The 21,121-nt window shown below is 41.5% G+C and overlaps 1 protein-coding gene across 10 annotated transcripts in view; it reads right to left on the bottom strand.

The window, feature by feature from the left end:
• Window positions 1-1,349: 1,349 nt before the first annotated feature.
• EPB41L3 (erythrocyte membrane protein band 4.1 like 3) overlaps window positions 1,350-21,121 on the bottom strand; it is a 147,837-nt gene continuing 128,065 nt past the window's right edge. For 3 of the 10 annotated variants that reach the window (XM_044243368.1, XM_044243360.1, XM_044243358.1), the window contains 10 exons: window positions 17,309-17,362; window positions 14,661-14,696; window positions 13,739-13,930; window positions 6,394-6,516; window positions 5,349-5,732; window positions 4,420-4,551; window positions 3,630-3,728; window positions 3,107-3,187; window positions 2,713-2,829; window positions 1,350-1,497 (listed from right to left, as the gene is read on the bottom strand). In XM_044243368.1, coding sequence (XP_044099303.1) covers window positions 2,719-2,829; window positions 3,107-3,187; window positions 3,630-3,728; window positions 4,420-4,551; window positions 5,349-5,732; window positions 6,394-6,516; window positions 13,739-13,930; window positions 14,661-14,696; window positions 17,309-17,362 — 1,212 coding nt within the window. In that variant the 3' untranslated portion in view covers window positions 1,350-1,497; window positions 2,713-2,718. The remainder of the gene's footprint in view (window positions 1,498-2,712; window positions 2,830-3,106; window positions 3,188-3,629; window positions 3,729-4,419; window positions 4,552-5,348; window positions 5,733-6,393; window positions 6,517-13,738; window positions 13,931-14,660; window positions 14,697-17,308; window positions 17,363-21,121) is intronic. The other 7 variants (XM_044243361.1, XM_044243359.1, XM_044243365.1 and 4 more) reach the window with 4 other exon arrangements.

The following is a 21,121-nucleotide window of genomic DNA, read 5'->3' on the forward strand; positions in this document are numbered from 1 at the left end:
ATCTGTTCGCTGTGGAGCTGACGTGTGAGAGAGAGGGGTCTCTCCGGTAGATTACAAGCTCCCAGAAACACTGGGTTTAGAGGAGAACCTCTTTCTTTATAAAAAAGCCTAACCCTGAAAATGAGATTCTGTGGTAACTAGTTGTACTTTTTAAGGCCTTCCTGGGCAACCAAACATGTATGTGTGTATCTTCTGTTTCCTGTCTCCCGTACCTTAAGGATCCATACATACGCTATGTCACCACAGACACATTTTGTGCTGTAAAAAGACACACTCTACACAAGGCAGATGAATGAGGCCTTTGACGTCATGCAAGGGCTACCCTCTTGGCTAAACGCAGACCATACTGAAATTATTACACACAGAGAATCACAGCTTTAAATGCATTTACCATTTTTATTTCGGCTATGCGGAAACATACATTCACCATGGACCGTGTGATGCAGTTGACAGTGTAATGGAGAATATATCTTTTTGAAGGCTATTTATAACTAAACACTAAATAGTTTAATTACAGTGGAAATTCTGTACAATTTAAGGCTTGGCTCTGAACTAGATTGTAAATATGGACCAGATTTGGAAATAAAACACTTTTTTTTTCAAGTAAAAGAAGAAAAAATCAACTTAAAAACACAAGAGAAAAGAAACGAAGAGAGAAAACAATGCAACAGAAGCCCAACAGATCTTTCTGGAGTGAAATTTCATAATATTGTAAACTAAGAGAAACAGGTTTTCTTCCTCCAAATAATGACAATTTACATATTTAGGGCTTGTTAGGGAATTCTTGGAAGCTTTCCAGGTTGGACGCAGACCAAAGCGAACAAGGAAGAAATCACATTAATATGCTAAAATCAGTACTACCTTATAAAGAATTAAATTAGATACACAAAGCAGGATTGTAAGCATTAAATATTTCCGGAGGATTGAGAGTCGTTGCTGTGTATGGGTGAAAAACCAGGTGAGACAAGTACAAGATTCAAGTTCTTTACTGAATAAACTCGGTTATTGGCACATCTAATCTGGAATAAACCTGACACATTAGACCTAGACAGCTTCTAGCATTTTAGGGTAATCTTCATTTGTCTGTAAACAAAAGATCTGTCACCTAAGAAATTGCGATTTTTGTTTAGACTTTAATAATAAACTATGAAAGGCATGAATTGTTTATGTGTTACATGAGATCACGGTTTATATTGTTGGTTATGAACGTGCAGGTATAGCTGGAAACTGAGACACTTGGTGGAAATTAAAAATGCTACTCTTTTGTAATTTTATCATTGCTTCATGCAGTATCAGTTTTGTGATGCTGATTCGGATTGCTTTATTATGGGAAGATCTCTCTGCCAGTGTCTTTATTAATGGTCAAGGTCAGTTCTTCTGGATTGAAATTTTCCATGGGCAGATACAAGTCAGTAGGGTTAGAAGAGGGAACTCCATTTAGGCTCTGGTTTTCCTAACGGTTTGCATGACTGGATTCATGTGCAGGCTAAATTATTCCTGTAGGAAAGAGATTTGATCAGTTACTCCTTGGAAAACACCCAAGAGTCTTCCTCAGACTAAGGCCACAAACAAAATTTTCTTGCAGGTTATTACATGCACTTTTTGCCAACACACTGTAAAATTCCAGCATAAGTCCGTGATACGCATTCTCTTACGTTAACTACCACACCACTCAAGTGGCTGAAGCTCGCTGGAGAACCCGTTTGCTGCTGTCTTTCAAATTATATGATTAATTTGAATATCATGAGTGACTTTTATATTTTTTTCTTTAAGAGAGACTGTTATTCAATCTATAGTTCCTAAACCAACGTTAGAGAACTTCCTTATTTCATTTATACACATAAATCATTTAAGTGACTTTTGTCACATAACCAAGTACGCAAGTAGCTCAATGGTTGCATTCAGCATTCAGAGCCCTCTGGGGATACTCTGGGCCTGTGAGTTCTTCCACAGGTGAGTGTGAGTGTGCTTAAAAAGTCTGTGCGCACACAGAAGACGCTATCTGCTCACGATGCCAGCCAAACAGCCATTGGAAAGGCATGCACACACTTTATAGAGAAAAGCAGGAGCACAAGACTGCAGTTTTGCCTCCTCCTGAGACATAACGCTATACTAAGAAGAAAAAAAAAACACTCCAAAGAACTCAGAAAATATAAGCCATCCAAAATGAAAGTGAATATCCATGTTTCAAATTCAGAAACAAAGCAAAAAGCATAAACAGAAGCATAATCAAACACAGTCGCAGAGAAAGCTTAGAGTGAAATGGGATATTGTTGCTGTCAAAAGGAGAAAGGGGTACGCTTTATTTTCCTGGTATTTGGAACACACAAATTGTACCTTTTGGAACAAATTGGCCTTTGTTCCGATTAGGCCACATGGCAAGTAAAATCAAATCTGATTCCTGAATCGAATTTGGGTAACGAAGAACACAGGGCACGAATGAAAAGAAAACACCAGCGAGACCATGCAAGCAAAGACTGCTTCTTTCTTGAGCCTCTAGCTGGCAGAATATGCAAAAAAGTCCACAGTATGGAACTCCCAAATCTGAAACAAACCAGCACCCACAAACCAATTCTGCAGCCCCTCGGTAAGCAGCCTCCCAATGCCAGTGAGAGAAGAAAGGAGGAGGAGGAGGCACAGGAAGGACGGGGGAAGCGCCCCATGCTACATGCCAGCCAAGGCCAAGCCTAGAGAATCAACATCGCCTCTTACCTGAGGTCAATCCTCTCCATCTTCCGGTGTGATCTCTGTCTCTTTATGGACCACTACTTTGGTCACTGACATGTCAGGGTGCTGCTCTTTGGCCTCTTTAATTGCCTGAGCCAGCGCCTATCCCCAGGAAATCACAGAAGGGCAAAGACAAAAAAGGAGGTGGAACATGCATGATCAGTAGCAAGGTGGAGACTTACGAGCTAGATCTATATACGTCATTCACAAATGAGGTACAACGATCGCAAAAGGAATCATACATTGCGCATGGAAAAGTTAATTCAGAAAACTGTTTACACTGCACGATGGACTAGAACACCACCACTGGGAAGAGCAGGGCTGACCAGTGTCTCTCAGGTTCTCTGCCTGGGTATTTACCATCCTCACGCGCACTTACCTGGTCATGGTCAATGTCTGCATCTCCTGTGATGACTATCCGCTTCTCAATTCTTGTCTCTGAAATGCCTCCTTTCACAGTCTGCAAGAGACGGACAAATGTTACAAATGTACCCACCAGGAGGAACAATCCTCCTTCAGTGGGGACAATGGCTGGAAAGGCTAACAGAGTTTTAACTAATGGCACTCGTTAAGAGTTGAAACCATTCTTTGGCAATTATTTAAAATCGTTAATTTCAGACGTGTCGCTCTCGGAAGTCCTTTGGGTGTGGCCGGCCAGGGTTTCTGGAACACCTACCATATGCCGAGGACTGGAGTTCCATGTTAAGCAAAGGGTTATCAGTATGCATATTTCTAAACAAAAATGAGCACATAGGGGCAAATGCCCCATAAACGGAGTGGGCGTGAAAGTTCTAACATAGCTATCTGGGCCTCCAGATAGTCATGTCACTCTGCCTGTAGAGCCCAGCTGGGAAGTAGCTCCGTGCAAATGTCTTCCTTCTGTCTGCTCCCGTCCCACTTACTTTGGTGATGTGGGTGGTGGTCGTGGTGCTGGTGGTTTCAGATGTGATGGTCTGTGCGCTCATAAGCACGCCCGGCTCCAAATCAGCGCTGGCATCGACCTACGAAGGCAAGGAACAGACACCGCACTCGAATACTTACGTTAGGTTGGGGCATCACCATGATGCAGTCAACTCCCACCTTCACGGCGTTGTTCACTCCGCCTCCGGGAGCTGTGGCTCTTGGGACAGACGACCCCAAATGTGGCCGGAATTAACCAACGTTAAAAAACCAGGACTTGAGGGGTGCCTGGGTGGCTCAGTGGGTTAAGCCGCTGCCTTCGGCTCAGGTCATGATCTCAGGGTCCTGGGATCGAGTCCCACATCGGGCTCTCTGCTCAGCAGGGAGCCTGCTTCCTCCTCTCTCTCTCTCTCTGCCTGCCTCTCTGCCTACTTGTGATCTCTGTCTGTCGGATAAATAAATAAAATCTTTAAAACAAAAACAAAAAACCAGGACTTGAAAAATGGGAGTAGGGTCTGCTGAGCTGTTATCTTCCCTTATCTTTGGCTCAGGAAATAGGTTCCTGAGCCTTGTTCTATATTCTGAGATCTATGGAGACCTGTTCGAGTCACCTGAAGCTTCTGGGCCGGTAACAAAGTTGTAATTACTACCGTTACCACACTTGATAGACACCGTTTGGTTGCTGGGTCCTCTGAGTCTCACAAACCAAGTATCATGAGCTACAGTCAAATGCAGCAGCCATTAAAGGGCAAAAACAAAGAGCCGGGGCTCTGGCCTTCGTAGACATCTTACCTGTGATGACTCATACGTGATGGTTTTTGTTTCTGTGTGAACAACCGGCACCTCCTTGGTAGAAATTTCTAGCTTTGTGCTTCCTGGTGAAACACTGCCAAAGCTGATGGTTTCTGTCTTCACAGTTGATGACTGGGCCAATGGAAGGAGGTAGAGCTGTGATTACAGTTTGCACGAAGACAGGATTTTGGTGCACCACCCTATCTACCCCACAGTGGGTATGGATAAGCACAGGTTAGTATGAAATAAATGTTTACGTGTAACATGGGGAGGGCAAGTCGAGGCATGAGGCAGACACCAGGTCAGTCTTTCAAAATTCCATGGACTTTTTTTTTAAACATGGGATGTTCCAGGTAAGGGAAAGCATTTTGGAGGACATGTTGAAAAAACTCTTTTTATGATCCCCCCCCTCGCCTAAACTAACAGATCAAAAATCATCAATTTGCCTTTTATTTAATGAAAGAAGGAACAAATACGAAGACCTTAACCTCCCCCCCCCACCACCCTGTCCCATAGACTTCAGGAATCTCAGTTAAAGAGATAAAGAACAAAGTTCTGGCATTTGGTACAAATGGTTTTTGGTCCTTCTGGTGAAGTATATTGATCAAAAATAAATTTACCTAATTTTCTACTAGTACGGCTGGCCATGCAGCCCCCGGGGTTTACTGCCTATAATTACAACGAAGGTAGGAACCATTTCCTGGAACTGCACATAATTAATCATCATTAAACATGTCTGCATGGGACCCCCAAAGATGGAAACCAGCATGGAGACCCTATTGCCATGCAAGAGGGAAATAAGAGGAGAAACAAACTGCACTTGGAAAAGGCAGAAAGTTAAACTTAGCTCCCTTTTATGCTTAACCAAATTTCGGGGACTCACAGATCAGTTTACATCAGTGCCAAAAGGAACGTCAACTGCTAGTTACCTCAAAATGAGGTTTTTGTTCCCAAGTTTCAGAAACGTGGATTGTTGCACTCTGCTGCTCCTCTGGCTCCCGGGAGGCAGTGGCCGTCTCTTCCTGTTCGAGGACAGCTTTATCGGCCACCTTCCCCTTCTCCTCCTTAGCTCCCTCCATCAGAGCAGAGCCCTCCTTCCCTTTCAAGCTAGAAGCGTCGGCAGATGCTGCCTGGGCTGCAGCATCCACGTCATCTCCAGCTGCGTAAGAAGCATCCCCACTTGCATGCACATTCATCACATTTCTTTCCTCCACCAACACAGTTTCCTGCACAACCTTCTCGGTGCTAAGTGGCTCGGGGTGCTGGCTTGTTTCCGTCTCGGTCTTGCTGGACCCCGTCTTGGTTTCCGTTTTCTGCATGGAAAAGGATTGCAGTGTCAGGGTGACCTTCCACAAACCAAAGGTCAAACCACAAAAATCAAAACCAAAGCAGCCACTCACCAGGGTGCTTAAAGCCAGTGTCAAGTGCTTATGACCAGAAATGCTTACAGAAAAGATAAATTAGCTTTCATTGCTCCCACCAGGATCTCAGATGCGTGCCCCCTGCCCTGACGCTACCCCCCCCACACCCCCAATCGAGCCTGTGTTGCTGTGTCGGGATAGCCGCAAATGAAATAGGATGCAGATAAAATGCAATGAAAACAAAACAAAATGAAAGCATTGTAGCGTGTTCCCATCAGTTGTGGCAGCTGAGACCTAACGGATGACATAAAATGCTTAAAAAAATTAAATGCTATGTAACTTTTTCAACATGACTGCCTTTTGAATAACTGAAGTAAGTTCTAGGGATGCAACTACAGGCACATGACAGCTATGCCAAGCAGGCACTAAAGGAAAACCACCCAAGAGAACTCTGAGGTGTTTAAGGCAAAGCCATTCGGATGCAAAACACACACACATGCGCGCGCGCACGCACTCACACACGCACTCCCACACCTCCGTGCACACACCAAAAGGGCATAAAGAAGGGCAACTAGGCAGGGTCAGGAACACCAAAGAGGAAGCAATTGGCCACCTGAACCCAGCTTTGAGAAGTAGAAGTGACCCCTCCTATGAATTCTGTTGGTTTTCTTGCAGACTCTAATAAACTGAAGATTTCAGAGCCATCCATGAGCTTTTCAGCAGAAGACTGTTTAGTCTGAGTGAACAAAGAAAGGGACAGTCAAGCACAGAGACAGGAACATAGGTGGGCACATTCACATTCACAGCTGGTCAGACAAAACTGTAGGGGAGGAAGGTGGGAGGAGGGAGGAGGGCATCTACCATACAGATTTTGGAAACAGAAAAGGATGGGAAATAAAATAGCAGACTGAGGTGACCATGAGCTCTTGTTTGGTAAAGCGGAGAGAGTTATTAGGATATGGGCGGTGCTGGTTTAAGCAGACCATTCTCCCTTCATTGCAAGCCCCAGCAGCACTACCACATCTCGGGATCAGGGAGCTGGAAATAAAACGGAAAGTGTTTTAATGCTCATACTGGATTGCGCAGTATTGATCTGACCATGAAAAAAATTAAAAAAGCTTGGGTCGGCTGCTCTCAACATAAAGCCAAACAGCAAGTGGAACAGAAAAGTTGAGGGTGGAAGGGCACTGCCTCAAAAAAAGTCATGCTGGAATCTGAAACAGTGGCCCAAACGAAAGGCACTGGTTACCACAACTCGGGACGTGGCCGACTCGGTAACGTAATGAGCAGTGGCCACGGTGACGGCCGGCTCCTGGGAGTATCTCCACTCAGACAGGCTCTTCCGCCTGGGACCAAAGAGCCCCACTTTCAAGACCTCGCCCTCAGGCAGCAGCTCCGTCCTGCTGAGGCGCGTGCTGTCCAGCCCCGCGTGGGGTCCCGTGTCCCGGCCCAGCATCGGGGCTTTGTGCAGCTCTTCTTCCTCGGGGCTTGGCCGCCGGGACTCGGCTTCCTGGATGGGAGCCAGGGATTCAGACAATTTCCGTTTGGGTGTGTGGACCTCAGGTCCCCGTTTGGATTTCTCATCAGGGACGGCATCCAGAACCTCGTAATCGGCCATGACTGGAATGACCTTCACAGACTCTGACAATCCTCGGTCTGTTTTCTGAAAGGCTTCCAGACTGCAGGGCTGCACTCCCTTCTCCCCCTCCTTGCCTTTTCCAGTCATGGTAACGATCTTCCCAGATACTGTGTCATAGGATTTGCCCAGAGTGTATATTTTCTGCTTGCTTTCTCCTCTCAACTGCATTTCCCGGGCCAAGTCATCGAAGCTCTGCATTTCAAGGGCACCGGATCTTAACAGATCAGCGGGGATGTCACCGCTTCTACTGCTCACGGTCACCACCTTGTAAGTCACAATCTTTCTTGAATCACCGTCAACTACCTCAGTGGGTACTTTGTCTACAATAACCCAATCCTCTGTGCCCTATATTTGAAATATAAAAGCTAAATTAGAAATTCCGATGGTCTCATTTCTAAAATAAGAATCCTTTAAGAAAACCAGGGCAAAAGCTACATTGCGATGTGACCGCACGGGGCTGGTGTTAATGTCTAATGATTATGGTCGCAAAGCTCTTCTTATCTGAAATTTACAAACCCTAACCTTCAACTTGGAATACAGTCTACACGTAGAGTTGTAATTGCAGATTTCTTTAAACGGGAGCGTACCTTGATGGTAAATGTTTGCAAGATTCTATCTGACCTTTATGCTAAGCATCTGATCATTCTACATTTCAAGGTTAAATGATGTTACTGAAGCTGCTGTACAAGTCATTTAGCTTGTATGGGCACAAAAAGACCGTTTTCCAGAACATGTATAACACTGCACTTCCTATCTGCTCTTTTCACAAAGAACTTGCCAGAATCCCATGAATTTCTGTGAAAACCATTTTGTTTGTAAATTCTATTTCCTCATTTAGGGGATCGAACTCACTACAGCACCTACTATCCGATAAACACTGAGGGAGCCCTACTCAAGGCACAGCCAGGAGGTACTCCCACTGCTGGGGCCTTGTTGGAGCCTCTTATCAACAGCTCATGGTGGTCTGTACCATGTTCCAATCGTATTTACAAGCGAAGTTCATCGTCTGAGTAGTTTCCTTGCCACTTTCCTCGGTACTTAGTTCCGATACAGCAAAAGAAGTGAAAGTTAAGAAACCTATATTTGAGAAGGCTACTAGGATGAGAACAGGCTGCAGACTACTCTAACAGATCATGAGGGGATGAGAAATCAAACCAGGGGCAGGTGAGCACCTTGATTTACATTTTAAGCTACAGCGTTTTCCACCTGCCTTATTTATCTTAGCCTAAAAACGGGAATCTTGAAATGCGTGCGCCTTACGAACAATAATTACAGATCAGTGTACATGCTGGTGCTGGATTAAAGCAAATGAATTGAAGAATAACCTCTAGGGTCGATGGGACAGTTTTCTGGAAAATGATTTGGCGAGAGGTAACCATAGAGCCCGCAGAGTCTCCTTCCTGCATTTTCTGTATCGGACTCCGCTAGTGGGAAAACCAGTAAGAGTTCAGAACTTTCAACATCAGTCAAGGTCATCTAAATTAGTATCACTCTATAGGTAAAACAGAGAGTAAAAAGCCCAATTATAATATTAGAAAGCATCATCATAATGCTTCCATGAGCAAACACAGATATCACAGTAGAGCAAGACCCATCAAAGAATGATGGCTAATTGATAACTAAAGTAAGAAAATTCCCTTTTCCCCTCCCCAGAATCCAAGCAAATGTTGATATACCTACCTTCGTTTTAAGCGAGGTAAATGTAAAAAGGAAAGTAAAAACTACAGACATTGCAATGATAGTAAAATCTGAAGAGCAATTCTCTTCTGGACAATTCCTTTATGTTTGTCTTTTACCTGAGACTCAAGGAATGGAGAGCTTCCTTGCTGCAAAAATATAACTTTTTCAGAAATGTCTCTTTCTTCTTTGGTCTGTTTGGATAGAGGGGGTTGGGTTGGAGAAGAGGAAGTAGACAGTTTCCAAAAAAAGGCAAGTTAGGAAGAGAGTTCTTTTACTGTGTCGTATGTATTAATAGTCATTCATCTCTTTCTGAAGAAGTGAATTATTGCTTATGAATTTGAAAAGTGGTCTGAAACCATTTCAACGTTTCATGATCACCTCCCCAAAGTAACAGGTTAGTTTCTGAAGCTCCAGTGTTTGACTCGACCCGTTTCCCATTTCCATAAACACAAACATGCAAGAGCAAATAGAAAGCTCCTTGGCATTCACACAGTGTCCAGGCCAGTCATGTGCAAAGCCGTAGACATGAGGAGTAGAAGAAAATGTGAAGATTAAAAAAAAAAAAATTAAGTGAGATAAAAACCCCTCCCTCCTACCTCTGACAAACACTTGACTGCGTTCCCCACCGAAGTACAGGCTTCATCCCAGGCAAGGAGATGCACACGGGCCACTGCCCTCAGCTACTAGCTTGAGTAAACCCAGTCAGACATCGATCTAGTCCTTTCTTATTCCACGAAGTATACTCAGAATTTATAGCTTTATTTAAACTTTTATAAGATGGCGAGTAACTTTAAAAAGTCAACTACAAAATATCTTTGTGAAAAATTAATTTCTCAAAGTCATGCTTTCACACGGAACATTAAGAAACGTTGAAAAGTAAATACGCTGTCTTAGCAACTAGCTTATCCCTTTTATCTACTTTTTATTACTTCCTTTAGTAGTAAGTAGGAATAATTCAAGTGGCAATATACTCGCTGCTGAGTCGATCTCTGTGCATAGCGTCAGGCTCCATGGAGTACTGAATGAAAGGGTATTTAGGATGAATAATCTAAAAAATCCTAACAGAAAGCCCAAAGTTTCCAGGAGGACAGAGCTTTTAAAATAAATCTTATTGTAAACAATACAATTTAATGAGAGTTATTTACTATTCCTATGTGTGTACAAACTTATCGATAATCCCTTTAACAGGCTGCTTATAGATGTTTGTAAGGGGACATCTGGAGTATTCTCCTGAAGAACACACTGGCAAATTTTGATAGCACTGTTCTCCTGTGACCCTTTTTTGATGAAGAGAAAGTAAGATATTTCTTAGGGGGAAATGCCTTTTGGAGAAAGGTATTGGAAAAAGACAAAATGCACCACGTGGAATCATTAAATACGGATTTTTGTCTTGTTTTGTTTGACTTTCAATTGTAGTCTCTTTCTCACAGAGAAATAAGAAACAGGAAGGAAAGGTCAAGATTATAGGTACTTTTCAGAATACCACTGCCAGGCCTATAATTATAATCACTGAGCTAAATATTATCCCTAAGATGAAAGCCTAAAATAATAATAATAATAATAGCAGGAAAATGTGGTTTTTAGCACATCCTATTATCTGACATCAACTAATTTCAAAACTGTTTGCCTATAATGAAAGTATCAACACTGTCTGCATCCGAACTGTGTATGCCCGCTGAGAGAAAAGGGTAACATAAGGGATAGATCTTAAAATCCTATAGATGGTCAACCTCAATTCAGTTTGTTCAACTCAAGTGAGATGCTGATAAAGGCTGATAACTGGAATGTTTACTTTTATCACGGGTTAGAAGAGTTAGCTGATGCCCCACACATTTTTAATTCAATACTCATCAAAGTATCATAATTGGGAAGCAAGGCCCTTATACTGGCATGCAGATTGTACAGAGGTAAGACTCATTGCCAGAGGATTAGGGATTTGTGCAGAGCCTTGACCCTTGCTTCTCTTTGCATCAGGCATTCTCAACTGGGAGGTGTGTTAGAATTACCTGGAGAGCTTTTAAGTAATGGTACTATGTGGAAGTGCAGCTCAGACAAAGGAAATCTGTCTCTGATTTAACAGATCCCAGGCCTCAATATTTTTAAAACTTCCCATGGGTCATTTTCATATGCACCGGGAATTGCACCCCGAGTCCCGGATGGAAAGTCACAGAAGTCAGATTCAGAGAATGAAAGTAAGTCCCCATTTCCATAACCAGAAGACCGTGGTGAATGGTTTTTGTTTGATTGTTTGATTGTTTCCCAATTCGAGGCCCAAGCAAAGCCTGATTTGCAAGAGCAGAGTTGGATTAGAAAGCAGACAAATGCACAAGCAGGGCTGATTCCAGTCATTCGTGGTCCTTATGTTCCATAAAATCCTCATGAACAGTGAGTTAGAAAAGACTGAACCACTGATTTCATGGGAAACATATGGGGAGGGTTCTTGTGAGCCTCTGGTCATGATATTGTCATCAATGGTTCAATATATAACCTGGTTTTGTATGGTTTTGTTTAAAGACTCCTTATTGATCCATTAACATGGAAGTCACGGACACAGCGCTCTAACTTATTCTTGCATGAGATTTCTCTAACACATGTATTTTCCCTAAAGGTACATGACAGCCTTCTTGCGCTTTTAGGACTTCCGGCCCGTAGGTCTGGGTGTCATCTGAAACAGCAAAATCACCCATGGAGACACAAAAACGTGGCACCAAACAGGCCTCAAAAACCCATTTGTATACAGTATGAGAACTGAAACAGGTAGGCAGAGCCCTGCCTTGGGCAACCAGAGCTGGGGACGTGCATGGTTGAGACACCAAGTTTTCACCACTCTGTGTCCGTCTGCAGATGACTGGGAAAGTGTCCTTAAGGCTGATTTTAGGGTTATGGTGAATTTCAGCAAGTAGGTGAATGTGCAGCTACATCATCTGTGAACTGGGAGGCTCAGCCGAGCTAAGCTTCCGTGCTCTAAGACCGCCACCTGCGTCAAAAAAAGGCTGATACTGGTACTGCCAAAGTGCTAATGGGTATTGCATTTTGGCTGGAATTTGGAAACTTTCAGTATTCAAGTGGCCATGAGGGCATATACCTCTAACATAGACTCAGCCGAGGGGCATCATCGAAGACTGTCACAGGAAATATCTGTGGACAGAAACATACCCAGAGGCCTTCACGGACCAGACATCTATCCTTCCTGTTTGGTGAGCCCTGTATATGGGTTTGTCTATGTTCCCAAAGTCAAGTGAGTGATGCTTTGGGGCATCCTTGCTACTTATCTGCTATTAAGTATTTAAGTATAGATACTTATCAGTATTTGAAATTTGGATAAATAAAATTCCCATTTTAATAGTAAACGCACATGATCTTCTTAGAATATAATCACTACTCCTAGCTCACTATATATTACTAAGGTAATCTGAATGAAACGGTGTGTAATGCTACAAGAATACTTCGGTAACACTATTTTTCATCTGTTCTGCATAAAAGGGCCCCTTTCAAAGTAATTCAAATGAATATATACCTTATCACATTTTAGCTAGGATTAGAATTATCATGAACATAGTGACTGTGGTCACTTTTGATAAGTAGCTTTCAAGGGAAGTTTAGAAAATGATCAAAATGAGTGTCATTATATTCTTTTCCCTGCAAGGACTGAAACACTGCATGTAGACTATAGCTTAAAGGATTTTTCTCCCATAAAGGTCCAACTTTTGATTTTCTTCTGTTCTAGCTCAGCTTTCTGGAAAATACACTGTGATAAAGGAGTCTTGATAAAATGTTAATCAGTATGATGCTAGAAAGATGCAGTTATTAAGCAACTACTTCTTTCGAAAGAAAAAGCAGGATGATGTCTAATAGCGGATAGACGAGCACCACTGACCCTTGTGGGTCCCTCAGTAGGAGCCCCCAGACAGGATCTGCTAAATCCTCACAGTCTGTAACTGTAATTCACAGTCTGTTTTAAATTCTTTAAACAGAATTTTCCAACACGGAGCACTCGTTTTTAAGAAAGACATTCTAGCCCCTCTACTTTCTCTATTAAAAAAATCAAATAAAAACGGATTATAAACCCGTTAAAATAACGTTACGTATCTTTTTTAAAAGATCAGTTAAAATCGAATCACACATGGATTATACCAGTAAAAGTCTGGTGTAGCAGTCCCAGAGTGAAACAGGTCCCCAAATTCTGTCAACTTCAGATCGGTGTTGAGTCAAACATTAGACCATCTCCCTACGCCTGATCTTGCAACTGATGTGAAACACTGTTGAGTTTTCAGGAGCATTTCTTAATGCAGCAGGGAAAGCATTTTTCAGAAAAAGTGTCAGTTCATTAAGACAGTATCTCAATTTCTCCCAGCTGTGAAATCTGGGTTCACCATTAGAACAAACCCATTTGCATGCACTAGAGCTTTCCCGCGCCTCCTTGTTCACTCCAAGCACCCTGAGATGGGACCCCTCACTCCTCAGCCGCCAGATCATTCTACTCCACAGCTCTTCTCTGGAGCCCTGAGTATGTCAGGTCTGTTTATACGCAGACAAGTGGTGGGACTGTTTACGCCGACTCCGCCCCTAGGGGCGGGCCCTGCAGAGAAGCAGCTCTAGTGACCGGAAGACAGTGACACCCCGAAGCCCGAATACCGACCTCTTCAGGGACCAGCGGTTCGATCATGGGCGCGTCCTCCTGCCTGGCGGCTAGTCGCACGGGGGAGGTAGAAAGCCTCTTTTCCCATTCATTCGTGATGGCAGTGTCTGTGGAGGTTTCTAAAAAGGTTCTTTTCAGCTCACTAATATTGGTTTGATGTTTCATCAGGTCATCTTGAGTTTTATCTAGCTCCTACATTCAGAACATAAAGAATCCAACAGTCAACATTTTACACATCTTCCGGAGTTTGTTTGTTTGTTTTTTTTTTAAGTAATGTCAATCTCATTAGTAGTCAAAATAAAAGAATTCTGATCAGGGTTCATGACACTACCACAAGCACTTTGGTGAAAATGTGACATTTCTAAGAGAAGGAAAAAAAATCTAGTTCACGCAAGCATAAAAATCAAAAGATTTTTTTTAAAGGCAAACTAGAAAAGAGTGTAATTCACACGTAACCACAAAAAAAAAAAAAAAAAGAAAGAAAAGAAACACACACAGGAAAAAGGATCTAAAGCTAGGAGAAAGGAAGGAATCCGAGTAGGCTGAGAAGGTATCCCCACTTATTCCCAGGTGAGAGCACACAGTTCATGCATCATTGTATGAGCCCACAGGTATGCCACTGAAATGTCCACACACACAAACATGCACTGGTATATACCAATACCAACCTCTAACATAAGATTACTATGTTTGACATACACATTTTCACCCTTTATTCGCTTAATCAGACTATTCTGAAAAAAGTGGAGAAGAAAGGGAAAGGTAAGGGACACGGTAGTCACGGGAACAAATGCCATCCTCCACAGTGCACCGACAACAAAGGTAACCGCCTATGGAGCATGCTGGAAGGCTGGAACACCGGAGACGCACAGTGACTTATCACACACTGATTTTTGCTTTGGTTTTATTTTTAATTTTCTACCTGTGCCTTGAGCTCTGCATCTTCCTCCTGGTCCGACTGCCAGCATCAAGAAAGAGTGGGAAAGAATGTCTTACCACGTAATTGACTATGATTGAAGAACTATGGTCTATAGAAACTTGCTAGAGGGGGTACTAGTTTGCTCTTGTATATGGATGCTAGTTCTTTCCTATTTGCAAGCCACAACATTCTCACACACAAATTATGATGCTTATTAAGACAACAGGAGTAAAAGAGTCCTTGCTTGGTGGGTCTTTGACAGTGTCACCCGGAGACTTCTGAGTGTGACAAGGATACACACGTAAGTGGGAGTTGACAGCTAGGGTTTGCTGGGCTGTCCTTAATGCACACTACAAATGTTTCGAGCCACCCTAAAACTAAAATGCACAAGCATGGTTAGGATTACCCAATAATGACAGCTCCCTTGGGATTTATGATTCATCATCATCCTAGGAAGTTATAGCTATTATTATTATAGCTAAATTGTAGGCCAGAGAACCAAGGCTCAAAGAATTTAACATTGAGGGTCCCACATTTAAGAACTTCTTGGATCTGTGAATTTCTTGAACCCATGTACTTAAAAATAAATAAATCTGGGACAGAAGAAAGCTGATATAAGAAAGTTAAAGAAAAAAAAAAAGGAATCAACTACTGTCAACATTACCAACATTTCTTTAAAGATGTAGACAGGATCACTGTTGAGTTCTTAAAAAATACAACAGATTTATCTAAAAGCCCCTTCATTATCTTGATTTTTCTAATTGCAAGGATCTGTTTAGTCACTGGACTGGTGTCCGGGTACCAGGAACGAGGTAACTAGACCAACCCACATATGCAGGCAGTGGTAAAGCTGGGTGTCTCACCGGTGGTACTCTGACCAAGGTCCATAGGGAGGCCCTCAGGGTAATTACAGGTGAGAAGCCTTGAGGAGACATCTGCACCGGTGGCCTGCAATTAATCTGTCTATCTTGCTCTCGGCACCCTTATCTGCCAATGGGGCAAGACAGCTCACCCAGCAGCCTCACCCACATTACTGTTGTCCTAGCCCAAGAGGAGACAGGGCAAGTGTTTAAAAAGTGCAGGAGGGCACAGGTAACCCTAACACAGGGCTGGCAACACACTAATTCTCAAGTGTGTGGTGCTCACATAGCTCTGTGTTTTATTTTTAAGCTCCATATAGTTACCTATGTTGTATGTCTATGTTTACACGTTTCAAATGTTATGGAACAACATTTAGAACTGCTACAGAAATCTGGAGTCTTACTGAAATATTTTTCATTTATGGCACACATTCAGATTCTGATGAAGTTTACTGAATTAACATGTAGCTACATGTTAACAAATAATTCTTATCAAATCAAGATATAATTTTGTTACAATTTGACACAGAAAATTGTTAATTTGTAATACATTTATTTGTGACTGCTTAAAAGAATCTGGATAGTTATTGTTTTACAATATTATTATTTTAAAATTTCTTTTCAAGTAGGCTCTAAGCCCAATGCGGGGTTTGAACTCGCAACCCCAAGATCAAATGTCAGTGTGGCATGCTCTACTGACTGAGTCAGCCAGTACAATAACAGTCCCTACAATATTGTTATTATTATTACTATTATTTTTCAATGCCAGTGCTGTAATTTTTAACTTAAAAAAAATATGATTTCCAAAACTTTGAGTTGAACTCCGGCATTTCCCAAGGATGAATACTCCATTTTAAGAAGTTTTTCTGAGGATATTTTCAATGAAGTATTATAAAGATACTATTTACATTTTTGGTTTTTCCTGAAAGTCCTACTAGAAAAGACTGTTCTAACCAGATGATGTAAAACAACTCCACAAGGTAGAAGATGAATTCTGTGAGAACTTCAGGAAAGGTACATATTGGCTTCCATTACTATACTGTTTTTACAGACATTTTGGTTATGGATGGAGAAGATTTGAAAAAAAACATAAGCACACACACATTTATTTATCCTAAAGAATTCATAAAGGAAAGAACAGCACAGTCTGTTTCCTGTCACTGTTCAATATGATCACTTTTTTTTTTTGAATCAAGTACTAATAGTAATTTGCTAATTTCTTCTTAGAGAATCCATTTCTTTTGAGTGACCTAGGTTATATTACCTGGTCTACAAAAATAAGTATTATTACTATTTTAATCATTATTATTTGGCCATTTTGGATTTAAAAATATATCTGTATCTAGTAAATAAGCTAATTAAATTAATTGTAACCCTCCTCCTCACTCATCATGGCTTTCACACACAGACAGCCTCTCACTTGGGAAGGGGGAATAAGTTTTTTTTTTTTTTAAGGTATTATCGGTTTAGCCAAAGGTTCTCAAAATGTGATCCGAAAATGGGCAGAGTCAACAGCCCTGAGAATTTGCTGGAAATGCAAATTCCAAAATCCCACCCACACCTTCTTCTTTTGCACAAGAAACATGAGGGGACCCAGCTGGAGGATTCTGATGTAGCCCAGAGCTTAAGAACCACTGACCCAGGCAACAGAATACATTTCCTTCCTCCTTTCAAAGTTAGAATTTCTCTCCACTCCATAAAACCTAGTATACAAAGGCCCTAAATGCAGAGCCCCATTCATGAGGCACATGTGCTGGACAGCCACCAGCTGCCCACAGTGATGGTACCAACCTCAGTGGCGGTGGTCTCCCCATCGGCCGCGGTGTCTGTGCGCTCACTGTCGGTCTATTGATCACAGAAGTGATCAGGGTCCAGGAGGAAGGCAGGAAGAGAAAACAAACCCATTTGATCAAATAGGGCATGGCACAGGTCAAACAGTTCACTCTCTTTCTCTGTGATGTGTATCAAACTACCTCCCCACAAGAATGCAGGTTTCAAGCAAGAGCAAAAGAAAGACCGGAGCTGGGTTTCATCAGCAGAGCCCCTCGGAGGAAGACCAGTGGCTCACAGCCTGCGGGAACCACAGGAACTGTGTCAGCCAAGCTGACTCATCTGGTTTCATGTCTCAGGAAAACCAAATTGTCATTCTTTCCCCCGCTTTTAACTAAAACCCTGAGAAAGACCTCTTAAAAACGTGTAATGCAAATAAAATCAATGTTTATATATGTTTGCGATTCTAATATGTCACATTTGAAAGGTAAATTAAAATGTCAATTTAAATTAAAAGCTACTGTAACAGTCACTGGACTTTCAGCCCCTCATTTATAACATGTTGGTAATTTACACCCATTTATGACCATCAGGCTGTCTGCATTACCTATTACTTATAAAAAGCACATGCCAGTGACTCACAGGCATTATGTTTTGTATGTGAAAAGTATAACTCAGTTTCCAAGTAGAGTGTTAATTCGATTTTTTACAGACTAACTGTTGTGTTTATTTTGTCCCACCCTCCAATATAAAGAAGTATATCAAAGTAGGTATTTAAACATCTATTTCCAAAATAACCATCCAAATGAAGCAAATTATAATACTAATAAAAAAAATGGAGAGAGGGAGAGAGAGAGAGAGAGAGAGAGAGAGACATCTACTTGTAAACAAATAAAACAAAGCACAGCATTTGACAGAGCCTAAGTTTTTAAGGGGGAATTATAATTGTCATTTCAGGACTGGGTTTTTAAGCTGTTTCGTAGAGATTTACGGTTTAAAACAGAAACTTATTTTCTTTGGAGTACAACAGAACCACAGCCATCACAGACGGGACATTTAAATGCCGTAATATATTATAAGCTGACTTTCCCTCCGTAATATGTTATAAACTGACTTTCCCTCTGTAAATGTCAACTAATCACTAATAAAATTCCCTTGAGCAAAGATACACGATGAATATTTTGAAAACAAAAATAAAAACTGGGAGCTGTAAGCTTGTGAACCTGCCTCTTCAGATTCTCTTTCAATCCTAACAACAAGGAATTTTAGGAAGGACGCCTGGGACAGGGGTGGTCCTATCAACTTAACTCTGGTTGGGCGGATTTCTTGGCGCTATCCCAAATTTCTTTTATATGTTCCTGAAAGAAAATACATTGAAATTCATGTTTGGCATGTGCACCTGAGGGGGTCAGTGATCATGCCTAAGCAGAACATAATTTTCAGGAGTTTGGTCAAGAATGTGTGCGGACACACTTTCATGATCTGATGACCACCTTCACAACATCTGGTGGGGGGCGGGGAGGAGTGGCTAGTAATTTTCTTGTAAGGGTGATCATTGCTACGGTGTTAGCATGGCTTCCCCGGCTGACAGCCTAGAGCATGGCCAATGTGACATAGGGGGAGAGAGACAGGTCATTGTTCAAGTGTATAATAATACGAAGAAGCTTTAGGCTTTCAAGAATAAATAGGAATGACTAGCGCTTGTGTGCTAACTGGTTTTGTGCAACACTTCCAAGCTGCTTCAAAGTATTTCTCCTCTTACATAATGATCTCCCTTGTGGCTTGAAAATCTACTGGAGCATCTTGGCTTTAGATTACAGCCCTGGTTAAGAGTGAAGACTCTGATGTCAGGCTGACATGAGCTCAAATCCTTGCTATTGAAATCTGTGACACAGTGGACGTGTTTCATGTTTTAATCTCCATTTCCTTCCAGCAAAATGGAGAAAAAAAGTAACAGCCCTAACTGTATCAGGTAATGGACATTAAGTGCTTTCTACAAGGCCTGACACATACAGACCCAAAAGTGCCTATAATAACTGTTGTATATTGACATTATTATTATATTGTAATATTATATAATTATAATTATTACTACCATTTTTTCTAGCTATACGAAAAAACAGCCTAGACCATATCTCAACTCCCTTAAATTCTTCCTGAGTATGTAGTCGGTTATTCAACAAATATAGTGCATGATCAATAAATAGTTAATGAAGAAAGGCTGAAAAACATAGCTTTTATAGCAAAAGTAGCTTTTTATATATTATTTATATAATATACTACAACTAAACAAAGCTATGAAATGTGTAACAGGTCATGAACTGTCATATGGTTCTGTGTCTACACAAATTAAAATGTCAAAAATCAGTTATTAATTTTTGCCTCCAAATTTGATTCTTTTTTGTTTTATGAAAACATTCCTCACAAATTGACACATAAAGACTAATGGTGATTCTGTGGTATGGTGAGCTAAATTCAGCTTATGTTTCTTGACAGATGATTTAATATTCTGTGCCCCCTGTTATGTGACCATTCTTGAAGGTACAAAAGAAAAAAAAAATATTATTGATCAGCAGCTTTATAAGTTTGAAATGATTCTGCCTTTCCACACTGGGTTTCCCTCTTGAGAAAGGTTGGGACTAATTAAGTCACTCCCATACATGAGAAATATAAGTAGTGATGATAAAATATTTGAAAAGAATTACATTCATTCGTGATTTAGTGATTCTTAAAAAATGAACGTGACAGAGCTAAACCGTACGTTCTATGAAGTCACCCCATTTAGCTGCCAAAGTGCTTGAAGCCTAGAGAATAAAAGAGGCCATGTCAACAAATTTTTTTTTTTTAAATGGAATGACCTACATAGGAGTCCTCCAGCTCAGCCTGAACTAGAGAGCATAGCTTTTAACACTTGAGGTTAAGAGACAACACTGAACAGATGGCCACACGCGAGGTCTCGCGTTAGGAGAGCTGTCACGGGTGACCAGGGATGCAGAGGAGGGGCGAGACCACGGTGGCCAGAGCTGGCTCAGGGTCTCAGAGCTTTGCAGTAACAGGGAGAGTTAGTGGCTGGGAAGCTCCAGTCACGTGGTCACTGGCTTGCATCAGGTAACTGCTGTGATTTGTTTTGCTGATGTAATGCAGACATGCCCCAATTTAACATTAATTTTCATGCACTGATTACAACAAGATGTATACCCAGGATTAGGCACAAGATCTGTGTGGTTTGCTACAGAAAAGTTCAGTTATTTAGAATTCAGAAAAGCAGCAAATGGCCATCTTTTTGCTTTATGTTGGCTAGATGACTCATCCACTGCTGAAGGAAAACTACACGTCCAGGTTGGAAACCAGCTAATCCTACGGTCTTTGTAGATAATCTTGTGTTCTTCAGGTTGCACGTTCTAGTCCCACGTTATGCAATCACCTTGCTCTTGTGAGAAATGGCGATATTAAAGCCGAGGATTCCTTCTCTTAAAATATTTTTCATGTATGAAAATGGTTTTATAGTAAATATATAAAATCACACAGACTTTGGAGCGAAGTCATACGACCCAAGAACCTTGAAAAGGGCTTTAATGCAGTATCAAATTGAAAAGGGCAAACTTTTATTTGAAATATCTGCAAGACCATTCCCATTTTTCTTCCTCCTGCTGCTAAGAAATGGTCATAATCTCACTAAATATAGATACTTACACACCCTCACAATTCTATACACCCACAGGTGCAGCTCAAATTATGATTCCTGGCTGAGTTGAAAAATGAATAGACTTTTCCTTTTTTTTTTTTTTAGTGTTGCTTTGACTTTATCACTTCCCCCCCCCCCAATGCTGGAAG

This window comes from Neovison vison, chromosome 3, assembly GCF_020171115.1.
Source record: "Neovison vison isolate M4711 chromosome 3, ASM_NN_V1, whole genome shotgun sequence".
NCBI lineage: Eukaryota > Metazoa > Chordata > Mammalia > Carnivora > Mustelidae > Neogale > Neogale vison.